The sequence below is a fragment of the Passer montanus genome, unplaced genomic scaffold (genome assembly GCF_014805655.1).
Source record: "Passer montanus isolate IOZ18808 unplaced genomic scaffold, ASM1480565v1 scaffold14, whole genome shotgun sequence".
NCBI classification, from domain to species: domain Eukaryota; kingdom Metazoa; phylum Chordata; class Aves; order Passeriformes; family Passeridae; genus Passer; species Passer montanus.
The window spans coordinates 740,144-766,432 of NW_024360941.1; the positions used below are offsets into that span (position 1 = coordinate 740,144).

The 26,289-nt window shown below is 36.8% G+C and overlaps 1 protein-coding gene across 5 annotated transcripts in view; it reads left to right on the forward strand.

The window, feature by feature from the left end:
- The window catches only part of FHIP1A (FHF complex subunit HOOK interacting protein 1A), a 79,140-nt gene that overhangs the window by 33,067 nt on the left and 19,784 nt on the right, over positions 1–26,289 (forward strand). For 4 of the 5 annotated variants that reach the window (XM_039700233.1, XM_039700238.1, XM_039700236.1 and 1 more), the window contains 4 exons: positions 10,241–10,473; positions 11,869–12,495; positions 17,298–17,456; positions 19,651–19,737. In XM_039700233.1, coding sequence (XP_039556167.1) covers positions 10,372–10,473; positions 11,869–12,495; positions 17,298–17,456; positions 19,651–19,737 — 975 coding nt within the window. In that variant the 5' untranslated portion in view covers positions 10,241–10,371. The remainder of the gene's footprint in view (positions 1–10,240; positions 10,474–11,868; positions 12,496–17,297; positions 17,457–19,650; positions 19,738–26,289) is intronic. The other variant, XM_039700237.1, reaches the window with a different exon arrangement.

Genomic DNA, 26,289 nt, shown 5'->3' on the forward strand with positions numbered 1-26,289 from the left:
CTGCTTCTGTCTTCAGCTTGGCAGCTCTCTGAGGACTGGTGTGTCAGACCTGACTGGATACTGTAGCTTCTGCACTTCTGTCAGCCTTACACAGAAGGACAGAAGTGGAGGTGAGAAGCTGCAGGGCTCCCCAAGACACACACAGACACTCCCCACTTTCAGAACTGTGCAGGCAGGAATGAACAACCTGGTGATGGGTGGAACCTGTTCTTTCCCACGCCAGTGGAAGCCTCCATAGGTGTTACAAAATTAGATGGGAGAGGCTGTGGTTTGACTTTTGGTTATCTCTGCTGAGACGCATTCCTGCCACGGCTGACATCCAACTCTCCTGTTTACTAGGCTTTCAGTATTGGTCATTCCAAGTGTTAAAAAGTTTAAATAGTAATTAGATTGTATTTTTACTTGAATCTGATACTTGCTTCACCTTTTAGTAGATACATTTGTGAGATTCTGTGTTTCTCAGAGCACTCCTTTTATCAGATGAATAGTTTTCATTTGCAATTTGTTAGGTTATTTGCCTTCTTTTACTCTTCAGGGTGTGACAGTTGCTAGTTTATCTGCATTCCTTTCTGGACTAGAAAGACACCTGTATTTCTGTTTGTGTTTTCTCAAAGGTTCAAAGGCAAGAATGAAAACAAATTGTAAAGAATTGCTATCAAAGTTCCAGATTACTTCAATTTTTTTTAATTGTTCCTCTGATTCTTTATCAGTTTCTTTTTTTCCATGCTGGCCACATGTCTGAGACAGGTGTTGTATAGACTGTATTTGTTTCATTTTTGGCCAGTGCATTCATATATTCCAGTATCCAGGCAAAGGCATTCACAGGAATGAGACATGCTGTAATGATATTCAGTTTTCAGTTGCAGAAGACTAGGTGGTGTAAGAGTGTAAAATATTTTCATAGTGGAGTAGCCTTATGTTAGAAGATCAGAGATGCAGAATTAATTTGTATTCTGTGTAATGAAAAACTTAACACTGTTTACATGACACAAATAATTTTGTTCCTAGGAAAGCTGGAGAAGCTTCAAGGGAAAAACATCTACCACCTGTATAAAATGCAATGTAATGAAATGGAAACATAAATAACATGTAGATTTTTCTTTGATCTAGCTTTTTATGCACTAAACATCATAAAAATGCCAACACTCAATTTTAGTTTTTCTTGTTTACTACCCTGTGTATTAAAAGCAAAAAATTTAACCTACATATAGAAATCAGTAGTCTGCCAAAGTCCACCCACCATGCAAATCTGTACTAAAGCTTTTAAATAAGAGTGTCACTGCAGGGGGTGAGGCTGCTTTTCCATGGAACTGTGCTCACAGATGTTTTATTTTATTGAGGTCCTTGACTTTGTTATAGGCATTAATATAACATGAATCTTCAACTTCTGCTTGTCTTCTCTGAGTTGGAATGGAAAGGGAGAGGGAGAGCAGTGTTTCTGTGCAGTTTCCTATGACATGAATACCTGGGGTTTTGTGCATTGGGAATGGGGAGCTGGAGAGGTGGGATAGGATTTTGTAAGGAAGTGTTCATTTTGCAATTCCCCCCCCCCCCCCTTTTATTCTTCCACCCTTTCAGTTCTTCAGTATACAGTGAGATATAATGATTTGTGTCTCATCTTAAACACTAATGTTTGTTCAGTGGTTTTCCAAGTTTGACAATTGCAAATAATAAAAAGAATTTTGGAAGGGGCTTTCTCTTTGTCAAACATGAACATAATTTAGGACAAAGGAAGTTCACTAGCTTCTGGAGCTTTCTCCAAGCTAAATTGGAGAATGTCTGATGCAAACAATACTGGTTCACAGAGTTCTGTTGTTTCTATCTGTATATTAAAGAAGGAAACAAAGCTGACAAAAATACATTTATGTTTGAAAGTATCAATCCACTAAATGTAACATTTTGCCACAAGGACTACCTAGTATGAGGCGATAGGTGTACATAGGGGGAGATAAGAAAATAACCTTTAGTAGCTCATTAAGTTGACTAAGTTTGAGGGGCAATTTGTGATGGGCTTGTGCCATCCTACAGTGCACTGAAACAGTTGTCCTGAAGCTCTGTAACAAGGTGCTTTTGCTCTTTGTTCATTAGTTCATCATGTCACTAACATGTTATCATTTCAGAGTATAGGAAATAATGTTGACTTGGTGGATAAGTAGCTTGGGGTGCTAATTATCTCTAAAATGAGTAGTTTTTATCTTCTCTGTACAGAAGATAAATTACAGATTCAAGTTATCTCATCAGTTATTATAGTCCATGTACTATAATGAACATATTGAGAGGTATAGAAGGGTTTTACTGTGTTATAGCTACTTTAAATTTAGAGTTATAAACTGATTTTTTCCAGGAAAAAGAGAACTTTGTATTGTGAATGAAGTTTTGGGAGGAGAAATAAATATGCTTATAGATTGAGTATTATGTTAACAACCGTGCAATAACGATTCTATACATAACAGTTTTGATTTTATGGAATATTTTGTCCTTTTCTGGTACTTTTAGTTTGAAAGAGGAACATAAAGAGAAGTATCATGTGCATGTGAGCAAGAGAGCAATTCTATCTGCAGAGTGGAAGTTCTTTTCTCAGTGCAAACTCTGCAACAATCCTCCTGCAAAGCTTGTTGTTTGGTTTCTTTATTTATTGGTCAAATAATCAGGGTAGTCTTAATGGTGTTTTACTGATTATTCTTGTGTTTGGACTGTATTTAGAACCTAGAGTGTAGAAATAAAAAAAACCAACATTGTGGCTTCTCTATCGTGAAAAACAGAATGTTTGGAATATATGTGAATTTGCATTTTATTGTGATTAGTGCTGAAAGCACACACGTCTTTTTTAATGCCACTTTGTACACTTGAGAACATTATTCTTGGACTTCTTATGCTTATTATAATGAGTAATTTGACATGTTGTACAAATCACTTGAAAAAGTATCTTACATATTATTGCCATAGTCATAAAATATATAGCTTAATCTTGTTTTCTGTAATCTACATATGATAATTACAGGTATATTGATAACATTTTTCTAGACCATCTTTCTCTTGGGAAGGTAGTATTTCCTGTTCTGTATGCTAGTGTTCTGAAAATAGTGTTAAATCTTCAGAGTATAGAGCCTTCTACTGTTTTGCTGGTCTCATTCATCTTTCTGTCAGGAAGGCTTCCTAGAAAGGCAACTTAATAATTTCCTATGAATTTACTTTATACTTTTAGCTACAGAAACTGTTTTACCTTTCTCAAAAACAATCTAAACAACAAAAAATGTTTCATCACTCCAGCATCACAACTTCAGGAAGCCTGTGGTTTCTCTAAATTGCAAGCATGTTGGAGCTGGGTTTGTGTGTCACACAGGTGTCAGAATTATCTTGGAAAGCAAAATTGATGTGCAGTGTGAATGGGTCACTTTGATTTCTTTTTTTCACCAGCATAATCAGAACATAAAGTAGGTTTTGTCAAATGTCTGCTTTCTGATGTGTTACTCCCTCCCATTCCTGGATAGTGACAAATTTTGAAATAAACCCTGTACAGATTCTCAGTAAAGATGAAGACTTTGGCAACAACTTTTTAGCAATATTTCATTTCAATTATGGCAAAAAATGACTAGTCTTGACATAGCATGGGATATTTGTAATTCACTGTATGTGAAATAATGGAAGGTAGATTCTTTCACTCAGTGAAGTGTGCTGTGCCCTCTGGAGTTGTTTTGTTTCTCTTTGAAACTTGGTATGGAAACATTTGCAGTACAAAGTTTTAAACTGAGGTTTGTTTTGCTTGCAGTGTCTGTCTCACACAGTACAACACCAAATGCTTTGGTCTGTGGGCCTTGGACAATTTTATGACTTGGTTTTGTGTGGAAGCAGTCTTTTCTGGGATCATCAATTTTGTTGGTGATGTGGGAATGAACCAGCAAAGCTAAAGCCTTTGAACTGATTTCAGTTCAATGACATCTGCATTCTTTAGTGTGTAGGTAGAAAAGAGCTTTTCTGAACTGCTATTTTGAAGGCCTTTTTTTAAAGTTCAGTTTTGATATCCTTTTGTCTAGTAGCAGACTAGACATCTCAGTCATACTGTGCCACAATGCTATTGGGAATAGAGAGGTATCTATCTTAGATTTAAAGAACCCTAGCTGCTATTTTATCATTATGTTTTTAACCAATATAATCTGTGTTTTGAGCCACTAATTGTTACTGAATTGTTGCCTTTCTGTAGTAGGCTAAATGTGAGGACATAAAATACAACAGAGAAACAGGTTTATTGTATTCTTTATCTCTCATAAAAAGGATCAAGTCATACCATTAGAATAACAAGCTTTTTTTTTTTCTTTCTCTAGCTTCAGAGTTATGACCTAGGGATATGAATGTGTAGTTCATTCCTCCTGGGACTTTGCAAACATAGCTTCAGTAATTGTATGCTCTCAAGTTCCAGTGAAATTGCCTATGTGCAAATGAGTGTGGTAGATGAACATACCCTGTGGTGTAACAGGTAAATCTGGCCTTCCTGAGCAGGTCAAGGTCTCTGTCAGGTTTTCTATGTTGCTAATTCTTGTTTTCTTGAACAGTCAGTGCCCATTTCTCTGCTTTGGTAATATGACCTTTGATGAACCATCTTTGCTGGGTACACTGTGTGTAATTTCAGCCTAACCCATCAATGCATTTTGGACCATACTGCCTAACTGGCATCCCTGTTCTTTCATTTTGGCTGTCCCATGCAGCAGGAGTCTCTGAGGGCTTGGCATGGGGTTTATCCCATGTGCCAGTGCATAGGCTGCCAGCAGGAGTTTTTCCTGTTGCTTGCCCTTGAAGCAAGTCTGTTTATGCCAGTGTAGCACTGCTGGGCTGGGGCTGTCAGCAGGGCCTTGGGGTGTCACTGCTGCTTGCTTGCTTGTGTGGTGGAATTTCCTTTTGATATGTCTGGAGAACCGTGGAGTTATTTAATGCTGGAACCTGGACCTCCTAACGTATAATACCATAGGATTATACAGATCACATGAAGAGCTTAGTGCTAGTCTGATTGAGCTAATGGGAATCTACAATAAATATGTGAGTAATGTAGCTCCCAAGACATTTGATAAAAGATGAATTGTGGTTTTTAACTGAAGCGGGCTGACTGTAGATGGGACAAGAAGATTTTTTTGTCTCATTATAAAACATACTGTGTGTAGTTTCTCTCATGAGAGAGATCGTTAGGCAGTCTCTGTGGGGACAAGGCACAAGACATTCTTACTTTCATGTTAGCAGGTTGGATTAAATTGTGCTTGATGAGAACAGATTGATACTTTGATTAACTATATTGCTTTAAAATTTGTGGTGTCTCATTCTCTGTTAGGCTTTTAAGCAGGTAGCTTTATCAGTGTAAAACATCTTGTCCCACCTACACATGGAAGGCTTAGCATTTTTGCAAATACTGGGTAGAAAAGCTGGATTGAAGAAAGCTGCCTAAATGTGAAATGCTTGCTTGAGGTAGACAAAGGACAGGAGAAATTGGGACTGCACCACTGAAATATGAAAGGACAAGTGTAGAAGACAGATAATTGTTCACATAGTTTGAATGATTCCTCTAGTAATCTGCTTCAGCTTTCTTGCTAATAGAGCTTCTGAAGATGAGTAGGACTTAATGAAAATGAGAATTCCTTGATGCAGTGACTTTAACCACTGACTGTGTTGTTGTAGCAGTTGCCTACAACAGACCTACTGCTGTCCAGGGAACAACCTGTAATCCTTCTGCACTCTTGTGGTGATTGTAAAGGATCATTAGGGGTGGGGATGTAACTGTTCTTCATAGGCTTTGCTTTTGCTGCAAAACTTTGCTTCAAGCACTATGAATCCTTTTCTTTGAAAAGATTGATGTCTTCCTTTGGAGCACAATTCTTAATAAGATTTAAACCCTCTCCCTGATCATAGTCCCTAAAGAAAATCTGACTAATTTGTGCAGAAGGCTTTCTTTTCAATCAGAAGTAAACAAATCCTGAACCAGGTCCCTTTTAAGTTGAAACTAAGTTGAGGCATGCTAAAATTTGACACTCATTTTTCTCCTACCTTTTCTCATCCGCTTAGCAGAGACTGCAGAGGTGTGATTGCATAGCTAAAAGCAAGAGGGTGTAATTTCCCTCTGCTTTTTTGAAGTGGTCTAATTTCAAGCCCTTTTATGCGATACTGATCCATGAAAAAGTTTTTATATATGCTGTTTTTTTCACTGCCATTGAGGCTTCTCTGTTGCCTGTTGTGTACCTGGACTGACAGGGCTGAAAGCTTTGGCCTGTAGAGAGCAAAAGTGCAGTGTCTGATAACACAGGCTCGCTTGTGTTTGTGAATTGTTGAGCATGGCATCTTAATGTCTCAGCAGAAGACAACCATGATAAATTGCATAGTCTTGCAGCATATTTTATGCCTTCTTTACTGTGTTGCTGTATTAGGCTGCGTATCTTTTGTCTTTGTTATGCATTGCCTGGGAAACCCCAATCCTGCAAACTTCTGTGCTGGTTTTTTTTGTTTTGTTTTTTTTTTTTTTTTTAATGCAAAAGTGAAGTTTTTGAGAAGAGACACTCCACTGTGAGAAGACTTCACAAGGGATTCTCTGCTAGGCTGTTCTTCCTAGTGTACAGTTTTTGAGAAGAGACACTCCACTGTGAGAAGACTTCACAAGGGATTCTCTTCCTAGTGTAATTTGCAGTAAAATAAGTACTTGTTTTGATTGAGGTGTTCAGCCCTGTAATCAGCTGTATGAAAAGAGCTGATGGCTTCCAGGCTTCTGAAGGAAAACTGTAGATATCCTCCCATGAGTCCAATGACTGAGTTTTGTGGACTGCTGCATTTCTTCAACTGGAAATAGGCTGAGTTGTACTAAAGCTTTTTGAAATAGCTCTAGAAGGCATATATAAGTGGGCTTGACCTTGTGATAGGGTTAAACAATTGCTAGATGAGATATGAAAGATCTACCTGCTGAGGAGGTTCTCTTACTGTATGGAAGAGTCCAAGTATTAAACTGAGCAGAGGCTTTTGGAAGTAGAATTTCATATGGATGGCATGAGAGACATAGTCACACTTGTCAGGGTTATCAAATGGTGGTGTAATAACTTGTTCAGGATTTAGCAGAGACAAAAGGCTAAATTGTTGTAAAATTTTAATAATGAGCTGAATAAAATAAATGGTTACTTTTGTTCTTAGTGGCCCCTGAGTTCACATCTACTTTTTCCTCCATGAATTGGTATTTTACAAATTAATTTTCTTCCTCACCTTTGGACTCATTCTGGTCAGGTTATTTGTCTTGTTTAATTGAAGTGAGATTTAATTCACAGGGAATGATGTGATGTTACATTTAGTGTTGCACATTTGGTCTTGCAATATAATAAAGAAAACCTAATGCAGTAACAAAATCTGCTTACAATGAATGTAGTCTGTCTGCTACTGCTATAACTACAGCATGTTGTTAGATTGAAATGTATTTTACAAGATATTCTCTCATCCAATTCAATTACCTTTTTAAAACAGGGATGCTGTTTTTAGGACCTATTCTGTGACCACTTAAGTTGTCAAAAGCTTTTTGAAACACTATTACAGAGTTTGAAGTCTTTAAAGCCTACACAATATATTAGTGTTTTGTATTACTAAGGAAATCCCAGCATCCCAAGACGCTTTTGAAACTGGAAATATTTTATTCCTTATGGGAATTGAATTGAACATAGAAATATTATTGCACATTTCAGTCTGAAATGCTGTCTTGTTACTTTTAGATTTGTGGTTTACTGAACACTAACCCTCACCCCAACCCTAGGTGCAGCAGTAACCAGCCTTGGGTGGAGGCTGGTGGCAAGCAGAAAGATGTGGAAGGAGCCATGTTGTGGCAGTGCTGTGTTCCCCTTGGCATGCTGTTTTTGTCTGCTGTGTGCTTGAACTGTCTGCATCTGGAGAGTCTTACATCACTGATTCTTATCAGAGTTTGTGAAGATAGCCATAGTCTCCTTTGTTGTTGGTTTTATCACAAGTACTGGAGACTGATGTGAAGTTTCTGATTCTATGCTGCTAATGCAATTTGTCATGTGATAGCTATATGTGTAATACTAGTTTCAGTTAAATTCTTAAACAAATGCAATGGCTACATTGAAACAACCTCTAAGTTGTCAAATGAAGGAACTCATAAATTGCCTCTGCTTTGTTAATTAACTTCTCTTACTTCACCTTCTGATACCATCTTTAATTACATTATCATATTAGTTTTTCCAAAGCTGCTTGCTTCATGCATGGTAGAGATCTGCTAAAAGGGTAAATTGGGGTTGTAAAGAGAAGGACACTTTTGCCTGGAGGAGTTTGCTGGACTTCTACTGGCATGGAAAGATTTCTGTTTGCAGGAGATGTTGGCAAGGAGAAACCGGCAGGAAGTGGGCAGGTGATCTGAAGTATATGTCAGTTAAAGATTCCTTGGATTATCAGCTATGGCATTAGGCAAAGTACTTACAGCAGGCTTTTTCTAAATGGTGTGTAGGCATGCATCGTGTTTTTTGGTAGAAATGTTGAGCGCTCAGAGTTGCAAACACATTGACAGAACGTGTGCATTTAAGGTATAGTGGTATCATTACTAAAGGAAGTCATGATAAAAGCACCCAGATCCTGGGTCTTGTGTTCTCAAATCCACTTGCTACTTTGATCTCTGATTATTTTTATGTGTGGGTTATGGTTTTTTGTTGTGTCTTGGTTTGTTTTGTTTTTTCTCTGCAGGAACATCAGTGATGTAGAAATAGTACATACAATTAATTTTCACAGAACTTTTTAACAAGTAGCAGTGTACTGGCAGGTGCCTTAAAGTAAATGAGTACATGAGCTGCTTCCTACTGGTTGTGCACAATCCTCTCCACTGCATCTGGTTCCAGGTGGTTTATAACCTGGAGAGTAGCTTTTTGGAATGCCAGCTTCTTTCTGGAAGTGGTGTCACCCAAACAGATAAGGTGTGCAGGATTTATGCTGGTTGTGCTGGCTTCTCCACACATGGAATGTATTATCTGCAAAAAAGATGGGCTAGCTTGTATTACTTGTATTGTGTGAGAGTGCTTAGCAGATGCATAGGAAATACATTGCAAATGCTGAGAGAAGCAGGGTTAGGATGGAGATTGAATCTTGAATATATGAACATATGTGTGTATATGGATACACAGGAAAGTGCATAACCTCCTTGCTTGCCTCAGAAATCTTAACAGTTGTACCCTGTATATTTTTGGACCCTTTTAAAATGGCAAAAGTCACTGCTACTTTTGAGACAGGCTGGATGTTTTCCTGTGCTAGCAGTTTCAAGAATGTAAATAGAGCACACATACAGGGAGCAAGATGGTCCACTACAGAGAAAGGATTTTCATCTTTTAAGATATGCACAGAGAAATCCTTGTATACTGGCAAAGAATTGCTGTGTGGGATCTGGCAGCTTATGCTACAAAAAAATTCTGTTTGTTGTTGGGCGCTTCTGGTTGGGCTTTTTTTTGCGATGGTCCCAAAGTGAAATAAATTATATGCCTGGTTGTTTTGCTAAAAGGAGAATAAAAATGTAAACTCTATAAAAAGAAAAAGGGTGGGGGGGAGCTGTGTGACTTAGATACTGGTTTGTGAGGGTGTGCTAAGTTCTCTTAAGCCAAATATCTGCAAGACAGCAATCTTTGTTTCATTTTAACTTTCCCCTGCAGGTGTGCAACTACTTTGATACTCATATCTAGGATATTAAATAATGGATGAATAGAATGTTTCAATGTTTTATTCTATTCTCATAGTCTTTTAATATGACATCTCAATTTATTTGGATTTGGATACATGAAAGTTTTATCTTTCATGTTGTTTGGTTTTGTTTACTTTGGTATTGATAGAGATGCACCTCTACTTTTTTCCTTATCTGTGCAGTCTATGCAATATTAGTTACTAAGTAACTGAATAGACATGGTCAGATGGCAAAAGCGTCATAATGAGAAACTAAAAATGCAGTGATATGCATAAAATGTGTATTGCATAAACTTCTCTTGGGCTTGTTTATTTCAGTAGCACCTTATTATAGTCACTGATCTCAAAAGTTTGAGCATTGTAAGCTATTATCATGAGCAAAAGTCTAAGATGATCCCATATAACATGCTTAAAAAAATTCTATCCTCAAACTGCATTAAAAGAAGAAAAGTTTGTGTTCTATTTAAGAATGTTCTTTTCTGTTAGACACTATAATGTGATGTGCATTGGTACATGTGTGGTACATTTCTTTTTGGTTTTGTTTTCTTTTTAACAGATTTCTGTGGCTACCAAAGCTCAGGACACAATATCAATCTCACCATGATGCTTGAACATCTGTAGCTCACTGGAGGATTTTAAAAAGAAATTCAGCATGACCTAGTTGGCTTGACCTGTGGAAATTTTATAATGTCCTCTGGAACAAGTATCAGCAGAAATAGGCAGGCTCCCAGCCTGCAGGGTGTTGACCCAGAAACATGCATGATAGTGTTTAGAACACATTGGGCACAGGTAATGTTAATTAGTTTTATTGATTGAAGTAAGCTGCATTAATACAAATTTGCTTCATTCTTTCTTTTGGGATAATCCTGAATTGCTCAGGAACAAATGTCCTTTCATGCAGAATGTAGTAGATGACACTGAACTGTTTTTAAAATGCAAAGATAATTGACCTTTCAAGGTATGGTTAGCCTTTACTAATCACACTTGGAACTCTGGATTTGCATCTAAATGGGAAGCGGTAGGACATGGTAATATCTTATTGAAGGCCTGGATCTTCTTACTGGCTCTCCTATTGATTTATTGTGACTTGTGCCCTATTGCAGACTTCTATGCTTCTTTTCCTAGTGCTGGCTAAGTCTTGTCTATCCTTTGTAAAGTAAATTAAATGCACAGTGCAAAGCTGTATGCACTCTTGTTTATTATGGATAGATGTAGATTATACACTTCAGCATATTCTGAAAATTGTTTGCATGTCATCAGGATTGTAATTGCTTTTAAGCAAATATGTTTTGCTGTGAGCATCATAATATAAGGTCTTGTTTGCTGCAGTAATATTAATAACCTAACAATTTAGATTAAATTGATTTCTCTGCTGCTGTTCTTGTTCTCTTGTTCTTCTCCCTGTAGTATTGTTCTTTGGCTCTCCCAAGAAACTGGCCAGACAAATGGTGGTGTTTCCAAGGTGTTTCCAGAGTCAGAGGAGCTGTCATTCAAGAATCACCTTTTCTCACCTAGTGATGTGTCATATTAGGGGAGCCACTGTTCCTTTAGGGTCTTGTGGCTAAAGACAATGTTTTTTTTTCAGACAATGAGCTTTATTGTTTGCATGCACAACAGAATGTAATTCAGGGTTAGAAGTACTGGTATGACTATTATTACTGTACTGAAAGTTGCAAGAGTATATGGGCATCAGTGGCCACTTGGAATCATATAAAAAGTGTCAAGCAAAGAACAGCACTGTGGGTTGCTACTGCTCTTACTACTGCAAATCATCCCATGATATTGATATTCCTGAGCACAGTTACTCTGGCTGGAGAACAGGCCCTTTGATTTCAGTCCTCTGTGACAAACTTGTTTCAAACATAATGGAAGCTCAGTTTCTGAACACTAAGGAAACCTAGTTTATCCCTATTTGAGAGAACCCCTGGTTTTCAGGAATAGAGTAAATGACAAATTTAGGTGCTTATTTAAAAAGGTGAACAGCAGCAGTATATTTTTGCCTTGTACATGCCAAATGTTAAACTTTTGGGTCTTGTCTGTCAAACTTCCTAAATTTGAAAACATAAAAAGACTTAATGCTTTCTGTGTTAAATAATTTTGATTTTTTTCCTTGTAGTGATAGATGCATGCTTTTTATGATGCATTCAAGTGCATTAAAACTGATGTTTCTTTGTTTCTCTTTAGGTTCTGAAAATCTTAGAGAAGCATGATCCTTTGAAAAATACTCAGGCAAAATATGGGGCAATCTCACCTGATGAGGCCAGCACTGTCCAGAACTATGTGGAGCACATGCTTTTCTTATTAATTGAGGAGCAAGCAAAGGATGCCTCAATGGGGCCTATTCTGGAGTTTGTGGTCTCAGAAAACATCATGGAGAAGCTCTTCCTTTGGAGCCTACGGCGAGAGTTCACTGATGAGACAAAAATTGAGCAACTCAAAATGTATGAAATGCTTGTAACCCAGTCTCATCAGCCTTTGCTGCATCACAAGCCCATTTTGAAGCCTTTGATGATGTTGCTGAGCTCCTGCTCAGGAACAACCACTCCAACAGTGGAAACAGAGTTGGTTATCCTCTTGAACCAGCTCTGCTCTATAATAGCCAAAGATCCCTCAATTTTAGAACTGTTTTTCCACACTAGTGAGGACCAAGGAGCTGCCAATTTCTTAATTTTTTCCCTGCTGATCCCCTTCATCCATCGAGAAGGAACAGTAGGCCAACAGGCCCGGGATGCACTGCTTTTTATTATGTCTCTGTCTGCAGAAAACAACCTTGTTGCAAACCACATAGCAGAAAACACCTATTTTTGCCCAGTAAGTTGTTCTTATTTTACATGGTCTTCAGCACTAAACTAACTGTCTTTCCTGCATTCTTTCCTCCTTTTCTGTCATTTTTGGTAAAGAAGTGTTGTAACACATTTGTTTCTGCTAACACCTATTTATTTCATAAATGATAATGCTGTTTAAACCATCCCAAATGCCAAACACACTTTTGCTTCTTGTTTCCGTACTTATGTGCTTTTGGGCCAGCACAAATGTTTTTGCAGTCACACAGTGAATTGAATTGGAAAACTGATGGAAGTTATAGCAGAACATAGTGGGAGGGAAATCTGTTCTGTCTTACTGTGAGGTACCTTTGAGATTCTGGGGCTGAAGGGAGTGAGAGAGGAGTGTGGTGTCCTGAGGGTGGTTGTTTCAGGTGGCAGCACAAGCTTAAGCTGGCGGTGCTTCCCACACTGACATCAGTTCAACAGTTCAAAAAACAAGTGTGAGAATAGTGAGAGTGTTACAGAAATATAATTTTTTCAAGATAAAAGGGTTATTTGCTTGTTGTCACAAAATTGGATGTTTCTATGGCTGTCTCAAGCTAACCACCATCTTGTTATGTTGTTCTCTGTTACAAAACTTGGTAGCATTGTTGCATTGTTATACCTGGCAAATTGCTCTTACTACATGAATAGAAAACCTTGACTTACCTTGCTGCTAAGTAATCTGATTTAACTAACAAAGCTGTGCTACTGCAGTTCTAAAGCTAAAGCAGACTGGAATAACAACACCTGCTTCTTCATGCCTTATCACAGTCTGAGATCTGCAGTGGATGTGTTCAAACCCAAGTATCATTCTGTACAGAACTTGCTCTCGTGGGTCAGTTTTTGAATGGATTCTTTTATATTCTGCATGGTTTGCATTTTAATTTAAAATACTGGAGAAATGGAGGAGAGTCTTACATGGCTACTAAAGCAGAGAGCTGTAGAAGAGAGAGCACTAGAATCCCTGCCACTGCTTGACAGCTGCTCCAGCCTTAGGTTTTCATTTATTCTGAGATTGCTTTGAGCAGTAGGGCAGAGCCACATTTGTAGGGTAGATGAAACTTAAAAATTTCACAACAAAACTTCTAAATGGTTTATTTTGTCAGATGTAAATATTACGTCAATTTGAGACTCCAGTTGCCCTCATTTAATAGATGCTGCCAAAGAATATGGTATTGATTCTCAAACTGTCCCCAAGACAGACACCATTATTGGATCCATGCTATAAATTCCATAATGACATTTTCCAGTTAGTTAAAAAAAAATAACCAGCCTTATTACACTGAAGATAAAAGCCAGCTTTCAACAGCAGGGAGCCATGACTGACAATCATTCCAATTAGGAAGGCTTCTTGTCAAAATGTGCTAAAATCAGACTTCTCTGAACAGTAATGAGGTTGGCCTAAGTCTATAATAAGACTTTAATGTAATGCCATATATTTGGCTTGTGAGCACAATATCTTTTTTGAATTTGAGTTGCGATGGGCTGAAAAGCAGATTTTGTTCTGATGGAGGATTTTGTAGGTGTCAGTGACATTCCTGTATATCCCTGAAATCAGTGCAAATGTTGCCTCAGGTACTCTGCAAAACAGCTAATGCGGTCCTGTGTTGATAGCAGAGACATTTTGGGTGGCACTGTGTTGATATTATCTCTGTTTCTGGGGATGGGTTGGCATGTAGGATTTTCTTTACTATGCCTTATTGCATAATATAGGTATCCTCTGGGGTGGAGTCTGGCCATAAATCTCTGCTGCCTCATGTACCCAGATCAATGTTAGATCTGTGCCAATGTGAACCTTACTGGTTTTTAACATAAATTTGGTTAACAGCTTTTTAAAAACTGGGCTGTCCATAGATCCACAGTACTCAGAACTGTAGCTGAAAAAGCTATAAGGAATGGAGGAGACAGTTTGCAGTGGGTTACATCACTAACAAATGTTTTTAACACAGAATGTGTGGGCAAATTATTCGGTAAAGTTTTCTGATTTTACACCAAATAGCTTTTATCCTGTTATGACATGAAAATTTTCTGGATATGATTGAAGATACTGTCTGTTCAGCATTATTATAATAATAATAATGTTTCTCAAGAATTTTGAGCAGGGTCACATGACAAAGTCCCTCACAAAACTATGTAAACACCTTGCAGCTGAGGAAAGCAACTGTTTCAGCAGGAGGAGGGATGGCTCTGCAGTGTCCTTGAAAAGCTGCGGCTGCAAAGGGAGAGAAAGACTGTGGATGTGGGAGGACAGAGAATTATTAAAAGGAAATAATTGTCCAGATAGCAATTGTTTATGCATTAAAAACACATTAATATATCACATTAATATCATGCGATATTATGCCTGGCATTACAAATCATGTCGTCAGTGTCTTCGGTGAGTCAAGAGAAAGTAAATAAATCAAAGAAATTGGTTTGTAGAGGGACTGATGAGTCAATGGTGAGAGAGAAAATGCTGAGGATGCTTGTAAAAGTAGATGAGCATGTAGGGCTGACATGATAAATGCTAGAAGAAGTTTAAAACGACACTACTTTGCGTAAAACAAAAAATAAAACCAAATTTTGCTTTTTCAGGATGTGAATGCATTCATTCATTCATTCATTTCCTTCCCTTTCAGATTATTTCTTTCATTAATGTTTCATTGCCAATTTAAAACTCTGTTCTCTTGGTAATTTCAGATGGTAACCTTATTTATACCATACACTTTGTGAACATTTTAAAATATGTTTTATCTGAAGAGTTGAAATTGCTTCCTGTGGCTATTCTGTGTCAGTGCTTAAGAAACATAATTCCACAGAGCCATTTTTGTTGTACTTCATAGCAAAAATAAGAGCTTCTAAAACTTTACAGATTTTAGTAGCTGTATCTGTCACTTCTTATTTCAGTAAGTCTGACAGACTAAAGAATTCAAGACTTTGACTGATTGTGAGTTCACTGCTCCTTTTAGTGGACAGCAGTATGTTTTGTTCAAGGTCAGCTTCTTGTGCTTAAGGGTTAATACCCACATGAAGGAGAAACGTGCATGGGACACAGCTCTGAGAATCAGATTGCATACTGAGAGGGTGCGTTTGTGTTTATGAATAGCAATTAAACTTTAAGCAGATAATGGAAAATCAAGAGTGCATTAATGAAAAGTTCACAGGACAAACAAATGTCAAATTCTTTCATTGTCAGAAGCCTGGGTTTGTGAGGGTAAGTGTGTGGGTTATGTGTAGGTAGTTCTGTAAGAGCTTTTTTCTGAGCACTTCTACTGTGAGAAAGAAAAAACCCTAAATAAATTTTGGTTGTAGAAGAATGGGATTGTACAAATAAAACTTTGCTCAATAGCTTTAGCTTCTCAATTTTTGAACATATGTCGAGCTTTGTCCTTTGTTTATCTGTATATATAAGACTGTGTATCTGTCACTGTACTAAAGCTGTCAATTTCCACAGTATTCTCCCCTCCCCTTTAATATTTTGTTTACTTATCTATGCCAGAATAAATCCATTGTCAAAATTATGTCCAAAATTATGTCCAAAATTATTAAGGAATAAAAAGTATTCGTTTGTTTACTTATCTATGCCAGAATAAATCCATTGTCAAAATTATGTCCATAAGGAATAAAAAGTATTCAGAAAGACAGACTTTGACTGTATGGATTAACAGTTACAATTGCTTGTGTATGCCCACAACCTGATCACTGTCTGTGAACCCTTGGTCTTTGATCTGGACATTGTCAACTGTTTGTTTTCCAGTGTTTTAGTAGATACGATCTGTGTTTCATCTGAGCTTTGACAGTCTAGCCCTGTAGATGCCAAGTAGCCATTTATAAGAGGAAATATTCTTAGAAGAGTCTGTTGAATGAAAATTAAAAAGATTTCCATCAGGCTGAGTTATAATGTTCCCATTAAAATGAAAATGATCTTCAAAAATTATTGTGAAGTTCTATGAAGTCATCTCAGAAGGATAAGAGTCCTAAGTAATATTTAGAAAGTTTCTGGCTTCAAATAACTTTAATAATTAAATACTGCATTTGGAAATACCATACTGTAGATACATTCAGCAAAATTTTAAAAACTTTTTGGAAATATGCTTTCTAAATTGTAACTAAAAATGCTGTCTTGCTCTTTGGTGATACATTCTACATAAATCACCTGTAAGGCTTAATATTACTGAAAACATTGTTTAAATAATAACTGATTTCAGACTCTCTTATTTTTCAGCTTCCCTCCTTCAAATAAATAAGTAAGAGAAAAGAGAAATTATGAACAGTTAAATTTACTTCTTTAAAAGTGGATTCAGCTGAGTCTAAGTGCCCTGCAGTCAAAGTCAATATGTATCTGTGGTCTGAGTGGGGCTGAATTTCCTTTTTTTTGTTGATGGGGCACTTTCCTCCTCGATTTCTGATGTTTTGTGTTTCTGAGTGAAGTGACTTCCTACATGTTTGAGCTGTGACATTTGAATCGCCAACAAAAGACAAGCTGTAGATAATGGCACCAATGGCTGTTTCTGAAAGGGACTAAAGGAAAGCACAAAATAAGTTTAGAAAGATTTAAAAAGAAATTATAACTTTGAATTAATAAAAAAAGACAAGATAACCTGATTTTCTCCATCACTTTCTTCTAAATACCAGATCTTGAAAGAAGCATATTATATGGAAGGCTCTTTAAAATATTTATGTATTTCCGCCACAGGACTTTTTTGAAAGGAAATTAATTTCATCTTAACACTTTCTTATGTTACTAAAACTAATAGAAGAAACCATTTGTGGTACTGCCATTCAAGCAGATGGAAAGTTATTTCCTCTTCTGTTTCTGAAATACAGGTGCTAGCAACAGGACTAAGTGGCCTCTATTCATCTTTGCCTACAAAGCTGGAAGAAAAAGGAGAAGAATGGCACTGTCTGATGAAAGATGACTGGCTTTTGTCACCAGCCCTTGTACAATTCATGAACTCCCTTGAATTTTGCAATGCTGTGATACAGGTAACTGAATGGAGTTAGCCTGTTCTGTAGAAGTAGTAGTTACAGCTCCTGCAGAAGTTTGTAAGTCATAGGGATTATTTATTTTTGTTAATGGCGTGAACTTTTAAAGTTAGACTAAAACAAGCTGTATATAAAACCAATGCCTTGTGCTGGTTGTAACAGAATGTCTGTTCTGGTTGTAAGGATGAACTAATATATTTGTGGTTTTCAGGTGCCAAATGTTTCAAATGAAAGCTTGATATTACATTATGTAATTGTGAGCAGTTTCTGTTAAAAGAAAAAACAAATGTTTATTGCATTTTAATACCACTGTTGATCCTAGAAGTAAATGGAATGCCTTTACAGGTGGAAAAATGTAGGGTTTATATGTGTATTTGTTTAAGCTCTCATAATGGTGTGCAAAAGAAAATAGTGAAAATAGTCTGTTTTGCCTGTTGGTGAGTATAACAGAAAGAAAGCCTTCCAAGCAGAATTATTTAGGTCTCCTCCTAGAAGTCTAAATTCATTTTATATTGGCCTGTTTTGAATCTATTCTGTTCTTACAGGGTTCTTTTTCAGTGCTTTGCTCCCTTAGTATTTCTTTCTGATTTAAATGTAAAATGAAATTTTTGTCTTTATATATTGTTTTTGAGGCTTGAATATTGATAGAACCCAAATTCAGTATTTCATTAAAACAGAATAAAAATTCTGCAGAAACTGTGGATTTGTGTTATTTGAAGAAATGTGCTGGATAGGATTGAAAATTTAGTCACATTTACTGTTAAATAAAAGATATGTTTTGGTGCACTGCGTGCAAAGTACAGTAAAGGAACTGATTGACTATTAAAGCCTTGAACAAGCAAAAATAATAGTAGCTGTCAATGTTCAAATGCACTATACAAGGTTTTTAGCATGCATGTTTAAACATGAAGAGGAGACAATATTAATTTTGGTGTCTAACCAGAGTTATTCTACAGATCTACTATTGCAGGAGAACATAATTGATACCTTTATTGTAAAAAATTACATAAGGGGCACTGCAAAAAAAGGTAAAGAATGAATGATTTAAAAAAATACTGTTCAAATAGATGCAGAATGGTTAAGGATATATGCTGACATGCAGAAAGAGCAGTTTCTGACTGCTGCTTGATTGTGTCTGTATAGTCTTCAGCTGACTGGAAAGCTCAATTACTGTAGGAATTTTTGCTTGGCACATGGACTGGTTTGTGTTCACCCAAAAACTTTGGCCAGAGATTAAAAAGGAATAGGGTAGCCAAGACCTCTTGCCATTTAGTACTTTTTCCCTGGACCACAGCACAGGAAGGGCCGCTCTTTTATTCCTCTTACCAAATTAAGAGTTACAAGTTAAAGGAGGTCTGGTAAGAATTGCAGGTTGGAGAATCTATTTGGAGGCCACGTGTAGGCTGTGACATTCCAATCTCTCTGAACTTCAAACATAATATATTGGTTTTGAAAGTTTCTGAATGGAGTTTCATTTTGCTTTTATATACATGAGTTGATGTGTTTTCCTTGCAAAGAAAAAAGAAATGTTTAATTATAAAAGTATAAAAGTAAATTTTCATTTACTTTTTAAATTATAAAAATAAATTTTTTGCCTCTAATAATATTTTGTGGGCTTTTGTTTGTTTGTTTTAAAGTTCTTAACCATCCCATTGAATGAATTATGCAGGTTTATTTTGTAATTTCTTTTTGGTTTACAGTGGCTGGGGGAAGGGCATGTGAACAGTGTATTCTTGCCCCATAGCTAGAGTGCTTTGATTTACCTACTTTTGAGTTATAGGAAAGCAGCTGTTCTGCTTTCCTTTATTGTAGAAGGACAAGTTAACAATGGCAAATCCACCTTCAAGTGACCCCAACAAGGTTGCAGGAGCTGAATTTAGAATTTCAGATCTTGCTTTGATGCATGACTATATACACTTCTCTGCCCATCCATTCATCTTTGTCAGCATGCAGGAAGATTGAAAAGCCGTGTCTCTGAGTTTAGCAGACTTACTGTAATTAAAGATGGTGTGTGTATTTCTTTGTAGAAGAAACAGTTGTTAAGAACCAGAATCATATCAAGTGCTGGTGAGAAGGACTAATGAATGTCTTATTAAATGGGAAAGGGTTTTGGTAGTGAATAACAGCATTCTGTGCCCTGTCTTTTAAATCTCACTGGAGCTGTTCTGTGTCTTTCTCTCCCCCACCCTCTTAGGTGGCACATCCCTTGATACGCAACCAGCTTGTGAATTACATTTACAATGGATTTTTGGTGCCGGTAATGGCTCCTGCGCTCCATAAGGTCAGTGATGTCTGCAAGCATGGCACAGAAGAATAATGGGAATAAGTATTATGGAAGATCTCTGTGTGAAGATAAAATCAGATACAATAATATTATCAGATAGTAATAATAATAATAATAATAACAATAATAATAATATCAGCTGTACAGTCAGTAGTGACTTCGATGCAGTTCAATATGTTCCTAGACTAACTTTCCATCTTTTCATTCTATATACTTTCATAAGCAGCATAGAGGTATTTTTGAAAACGTTTAAAATTCTTAAGTGTAATGAAAAACCAATATGTTTGTGTTGTTCTAGACTCACATATCATCAAAAACACAGTGACATTTTAGACATTTCATCATGGCAGACATGTTTCTGTGAGCATTTTTTTTCCTAAATGAATATCTTCCAAAGGAAGATGCTCACAAGGAAGATGTTTAGTCAAGAAATACTATGCTAGTCTTAGTGAAGTTGCTATTGTTTTGTAGTTCCTTATCATATTGGGTAGAGTTATTTTCCTAAAGTAGAATTTGGTATTAATTTTCTAATGCATTAGAGTGCAATTTGTGTTACTTTGAATAAAAATAATTCATTTTTTCTTTGAATTTTAGCGTTTATCCTTCATAAAATGTATCACCAATGTTAGTAAATTATGTATTTACTTTTTTTTGGTCAGGTTGCAAAAAGCTAAATTTCTGGCTTTTGCAGACTATGTCAGTTCCCTGTCCCTGAAGGTGTTCCAGGCCAGGTTGGATGGGACATTGAGCAACCTGGCGTAGTGGAATGTGTCCCTGCCGTTGGCAGGGGAGTTTGAACTAGATGATCTTTAAGGTCCTTCCCACCCAGGTCATCATATGGTTCTGTGATTTTATGAATTAACAGTCTCCATTGCGCTGTAAAAGAACACCTCTTTTGAGGAGAAAATGTAGGAGCAGCTGAGAGTAAAAATCCACAAAAAACTTCCAGAAGCAAACTAAAAAATTACTTTCATAAGGTCTCCTTATTCTCACAAAGCCTACCAAGCACAAATCATTGCAGCTGTTCCATTTTCTGGAGGACAGTGAAACACTGTACCCTGCTTTATTGTTCACAACTTGTTTTGGTAGCATACACAATTCTTCATGGTGAATAGTCACCAAGAAAGTCGTAAGCAATGCAGAGTCTTTTCCAACGATTTGGCAGACCTCAAACACTTGGGAATTGGGTGAGGGTTGAACTAAATTTTGGCTGTGATCCAGATCAAGGCTTTAGTCTGTCCTGAGGTAGTTCACTTACCTGGCAGTTATTTTTTCTATTCCTGTATCTGGACTTAATCCCTCACCAAGACTGGGAATTAGAAGTGAAAAGCCTAACCAGTTTTAGGTCAAGGTTATAGATAATGAGGGAGATATCAGAATGGATTCTAGTCTTAGTGTGTACTATTCTGACGTATTCAAGACTGAGATTGTTTTGAACACTACCACTCCTCTGAAAGTCATTCTTATCAGTCAGTAAATCTCCTGAATTGGGTTGATTACTTCCCTGTTGATGTTAAATAATTTAAAGATGGCTGTTGTGATTCCTTTTTTCCTTTCATGAAAATGTGTTTATATACTCTGAAAGTGGGTGAAATTGTATTTTTCTTAAAAAGGGGGATGTTGGCTGCTAACATCGGTGACTTTCATAGCCTAGATCTTTCTCGAATCCTGATATTCTGTTTGGTTCCTTGTTCTTCCAATAATAAACCCTTCCTTGATTAGCATTAAAATTGACTTCTTCCTCATTAAAAATTAACTTCTTCTGTGTAAACTTCAAATGATTTTAATGGAGAAGATGGATTGCACCATCTAGTGGATCTGATACAAGGCTCTCACATCTGTGAGACCAAAACTTTGTAGCAAAAGGAATTAAGTAAGTTGAGGCACATTTGACCCCTTCAGTCTTTCTGTCCTGTGCTCCATGTTAATAACAGAAAATAAATATTTTGTCTTCTTGCTTTTGGGACATAACATTTGTGTACTATGATAATTATGCTGCAACAGCTCTTTCATACATTAAAATTATTTCTAGTTGCTATTGAAAACATTAATGCTAAGGGGAAGAGTGGACTTTGAAAACCATATCTCCCATTTTGGGACTTAATGTTGTAATTAACCTTAAGGTTAATAAAAAATTGGAAAGGGCTGAAATTAGAGGCCAGATGTTTCATGACAGTTTTTAAAACAGAAGTTCTTTCATTTAGCACAATACTAAATGTATCTTGACTTTTTTCTTTTGAACTCACTGAAGTTGGTTTGGTGTCATAAAGTGTACTTGTGGGTGAAGATTTTAGTTTTAATTCAGTCATTCAGTTTGGATTGTTCTGATTCATTCTGGCTTGAGTTCAAATACAGTGTGTAATGGAGCATAGTATAAATACCTGATTAGGAAGACAGATCAGTGCAAGGTTAAAGGGTGGTAAGAAGGGATGATGATAATTACTGGTACTTCTTCCTAAGGTGTTGCTATAAATCTTATTTCTAGAATTTAACTGGTGTGGAACAGCTGTTTCTGATAATTCTTGGTGATAGGATGGAAGGAAGTCAGTCAGTCTGTCTAGACCTCATGTGGCATACTGGTCTTAGCATCCCACATCCAATCTGACACTCATGGTTCAATCTTAATGTAAAAATTAGATGAGCTTCTGCCTCTGCTTTTGAGTGGCTTGGGCAGGCAGACTACTACAAACCTGATGTTTCTCTAGTATGTTCTAATTTTTCTACAAGAAGTATGTTCTGAGGAAAAAAATTGCTGTGCAGCAACACAGACTAGCATTAATTGTTTATGCAAAGACAGTTCCAGTCAAGAATGGGATTGGTCTAGGTATCTCCAAAGGTTCCTTCCAGCCCTAGTTATTCTGTGATTCTGTGATTGAGTACTGTGATGTCTTTAATGTCTTTTGTCACCAGGTCCCCATCCCCATTCAGCAGTGAGCATGCACTTCCCACAATCTTTCTTTTGGTGTTGAAGCTCTTCTTCAGCTCCAAATGGGTTTTGGCTTTCCTTATCCTTTCTCTGCATACTCAAGCACTTTTTCCATATTCCTCTTGGGTCACCTTTCCATGCTTCTGTCTCTTCATGTTTCAGACTTTTTAGGAGCTCTTGATTCATCCACACAGACCTCTTCCCTCCTTTCCTCGATTTCCTTCTCTTCTCCCAACTTAAAACATCTGACTATCAAACAAGACTTTTGGTAAAAGTAGCATAAAAATTTCAGTAAGTAGAATTTCATTAAAAATTGTTTAAAGTTTCACTGTGTGGTTCAAAACTTTAAGATATGCTTATGTGTGATCTTGAAATGTTTGTGACATTTATAGAACCATGTAGTAAACTCTGCCTTTTAAAAATTTTTGCAGATTGTCTCCCTATAAATACTTACTATGTACACAGTTCACTGTGTGAATGAAACAGTTGAGGATGGAGATGCTTCTATGAAAAAGTCTGGGGGTGGGGAGACCAATATATTTTTCCTGGTGTGATTTTTCTGGTTTTATCTTGGGAAGCTAGTATGGAGTTGAAAAAAGGAGTTCTCTAGTTCAGGTTTTTTCCAGTTAAGGAAGTTTCAAATTGATCAGGCAAGCTAGCTAGCTTGAAATAACCTGTTTTTCACAGTGAGCTCTGCGAAGGTTATTTTTGTAGCAGATTAACTGTGGTGTGCTTAAATAACCCAAACATTCTCAAGCTTATGAGTCCCTAACTTCATTTCTCAAAGATAAGTATCCTAAATATAGCATGTTCTTGTAGCCTAATTTATACCTTGTCTGTCCTAGTCTTGTCACTTTGTGTGGGTTACCCCACCTACATGTGTAATGAGCAATTGACAAGTACGTTCCTATCTCCAAAGCTGCACATTGCTGAATGGGTAGTCAGAGCCCAGATTTGTATTATGTAGCTGGGCATGTGCATTAACTGGCTGTGCTGGAGAGCTCTGCCTTGTCCTTTGGTTATCTGGTTGTTGTACCTTTTATAGAAGCGTTACCTCCCTTACTTCTGACACAGGAGTTGCTTGAGGCATCAAAAAAGTGATTCAATGAAACTGTTTGTGGAGGGGAGGGGAAGGCATGTCTTTGTGCAAGGTCACAAATTCATTTGAAAACAGAGGAATAAAATGGTTTTTCTGTAAAGATACAGAGCTAAAGAAAATGTTGATTTGGTAGGTTTTTTCCATTATTTCATTTTTTGCATAAACAATCTTTTATTCTTTCTGGTGTGTCTGGAATTTAGAAGAAATTAAGACTATCTTATAGAAATTGTTCTTAAATTAAGACTGGTAACTTCTGATGGCATGTCAGTTACAACTTGAAATTATCAGCTCTGTATGTTCTTCCCTATATTTTGATACATAGGGGAAAAAAAATACTTGGGAGAAGGTATGGTTCTGTTCAGAGAATGTGAGCCATACCATTGGATTCTGTGACATATTTCATTGGCTATTTCCAGCTGCACTTTCAAAACTAACATCAAGCTCTATCAATAAAATACAAGGTCTTCTGGGGCCAGATTAGACAAGGGTCTAAGTAATCAAATAAGATTAATTTTCTCCTTAGTTGAAACCTCATTCAAATCGAGAGTGAATCCAGAAAAACCCTATCAAAGTTGTTTTTACTGGTTCTGTTAGAGTCTGTATTGCCTTATTTTGATCACTATACAGTTAGTATAGTTAGTAGACTAAAATCTACACCTCATTCAAATCGAGAGTGAATCCAGAATAACCCTATCAAAGTTGTTTTTACTGGTTCTGTTAGAGTCTGTATTGCCTTATTTTGATATCTATACAGTTGTTAGTAGACTGTGTTTATTCACCTTATTCTTTTAGGTAGTTGCAGCATTTCTGTAGAAATATAAGTGAAATCCCTTTCAGAAGATCTTGAATATGTATATATTTTGCAGTCAAAACCATGTGCTAGATAATTAGGAGCCACACTTTGGTATTTATAAATATTTTGTTTCCTTTGATACAATTCATATTGGTTATATACATCCTTTCACTGTAAATGCTTGTGATTTCATTTTAGTTTGGCATTCAAAGAATTTGGTTGACACAGGCAGCTATTCAGACCATCTTGAATGTTTATGTAATTTGTAGTACTTCAATTTATTGAAGAAAGCACTAAAATCTGACAAATTATATGATAAAAGCAAATTTTGAATGTCAGCATTTACTCCTCTACTACATGGCATTTAATTGCTAACTATGATCTAATTATTTTTATACTTGGAAGGCTTGTTTTAATCTGAATATGCTTGGTTTAGTCTGAATAATGGAAAATTGTACCAGCTTTTTGACGTAAAACATTGGTGTTGGCCAAGTGAACAGAATTGCTCTACAGAGGTGCTGGCACAGTCCTGTCAAGTAAGCTCTGTCAAATGGACCTCAAGTCTACTGCACACTAACCCTTCAAAAAAAAGCCTCTGACATGGTGTGCTACTGTGATAATTCAGTAATACTTGCTTGATGATTACATAGCTCAGCTAGGGGGAAATGACCTGTAAATTATACTCTACAGATTAGAAGGAGCATCTTTATAAATATCCTACAAGACTGTCAGTTCCCATTTAGGAATAATACCATCCTTCCCCTTACTGAAAAGCATTTGGACAGCTGCTGTAAAAACATGTAAACCAAGTGTCACTGGAAAACTTCGAATAGCTTTGTGCTTTGCAGAAGCCCATTAGTAGCTGCAAAACTTAATTTTACCAGCTATGGTATGGATATATGTAAATGTGCCCCTACTGCTTGCTTCAGCCATGCAGTTCAATTGAATTTTAACCTGGTATAGACTGAAGCATTTTATAAATGTAAGATGAAGAAGGAAGCTGAAACAGTTTGTGTTTTCTGGTCCCCCCAGAGGACAAACATCCTCTGTCCCTGACCCTGCTTGTCCCTTTCTTTTGCTAGGACAGCTGTTTGTACTTGAAACTGATTGGGGTTAAAACTCACCTTTATTTCTGAATATTTTTGATCTGAATCAATTTCCTGACCCGATTCATTGTGCAGCATGAACCCTTCTGCCTGTATGAATAGGGGGCAAGAAGTTGAAAATTAATAGACGAGACTGGAAATGGTTGGATTTTTTTATCAGTGAGGTGAACTTATTCAGGCTAAAACTGCTTGTGAATGGATCCAGAGGATAAGCTCAAATAAGAACAATTGTGGTCTTTTCATGGGCAATATGAAGCCCTTATAAGAAGGGATATGTGATGGAAAGGAGGAATCATGTAGGCATATTCATTTAAGTGGGCATGAAGCTGTAAATTAGAAAATATATGTGTGATTCCCAAGGGAAAATGGCCAGTAGTAAAGAATCCATGTGATTGGTCTAACACAGTGAGTGTAATATATTAAACTGAACTTGCACTGACAGTAATTTCTAGCTCTTTGCTATTACTTGGCAGAGTAACTTGTAAAAGCTGGATCCCTTTACAGTGCTCTGCCTCACCATCTAATCAGTCATCAGAGGAGGCAAGGAAAGATTTGACAAAAATTATTACATAATTATAGAAGGGTATTACATGGCTAAAAGTGGCCTGGTCTTTTCAATAATCTC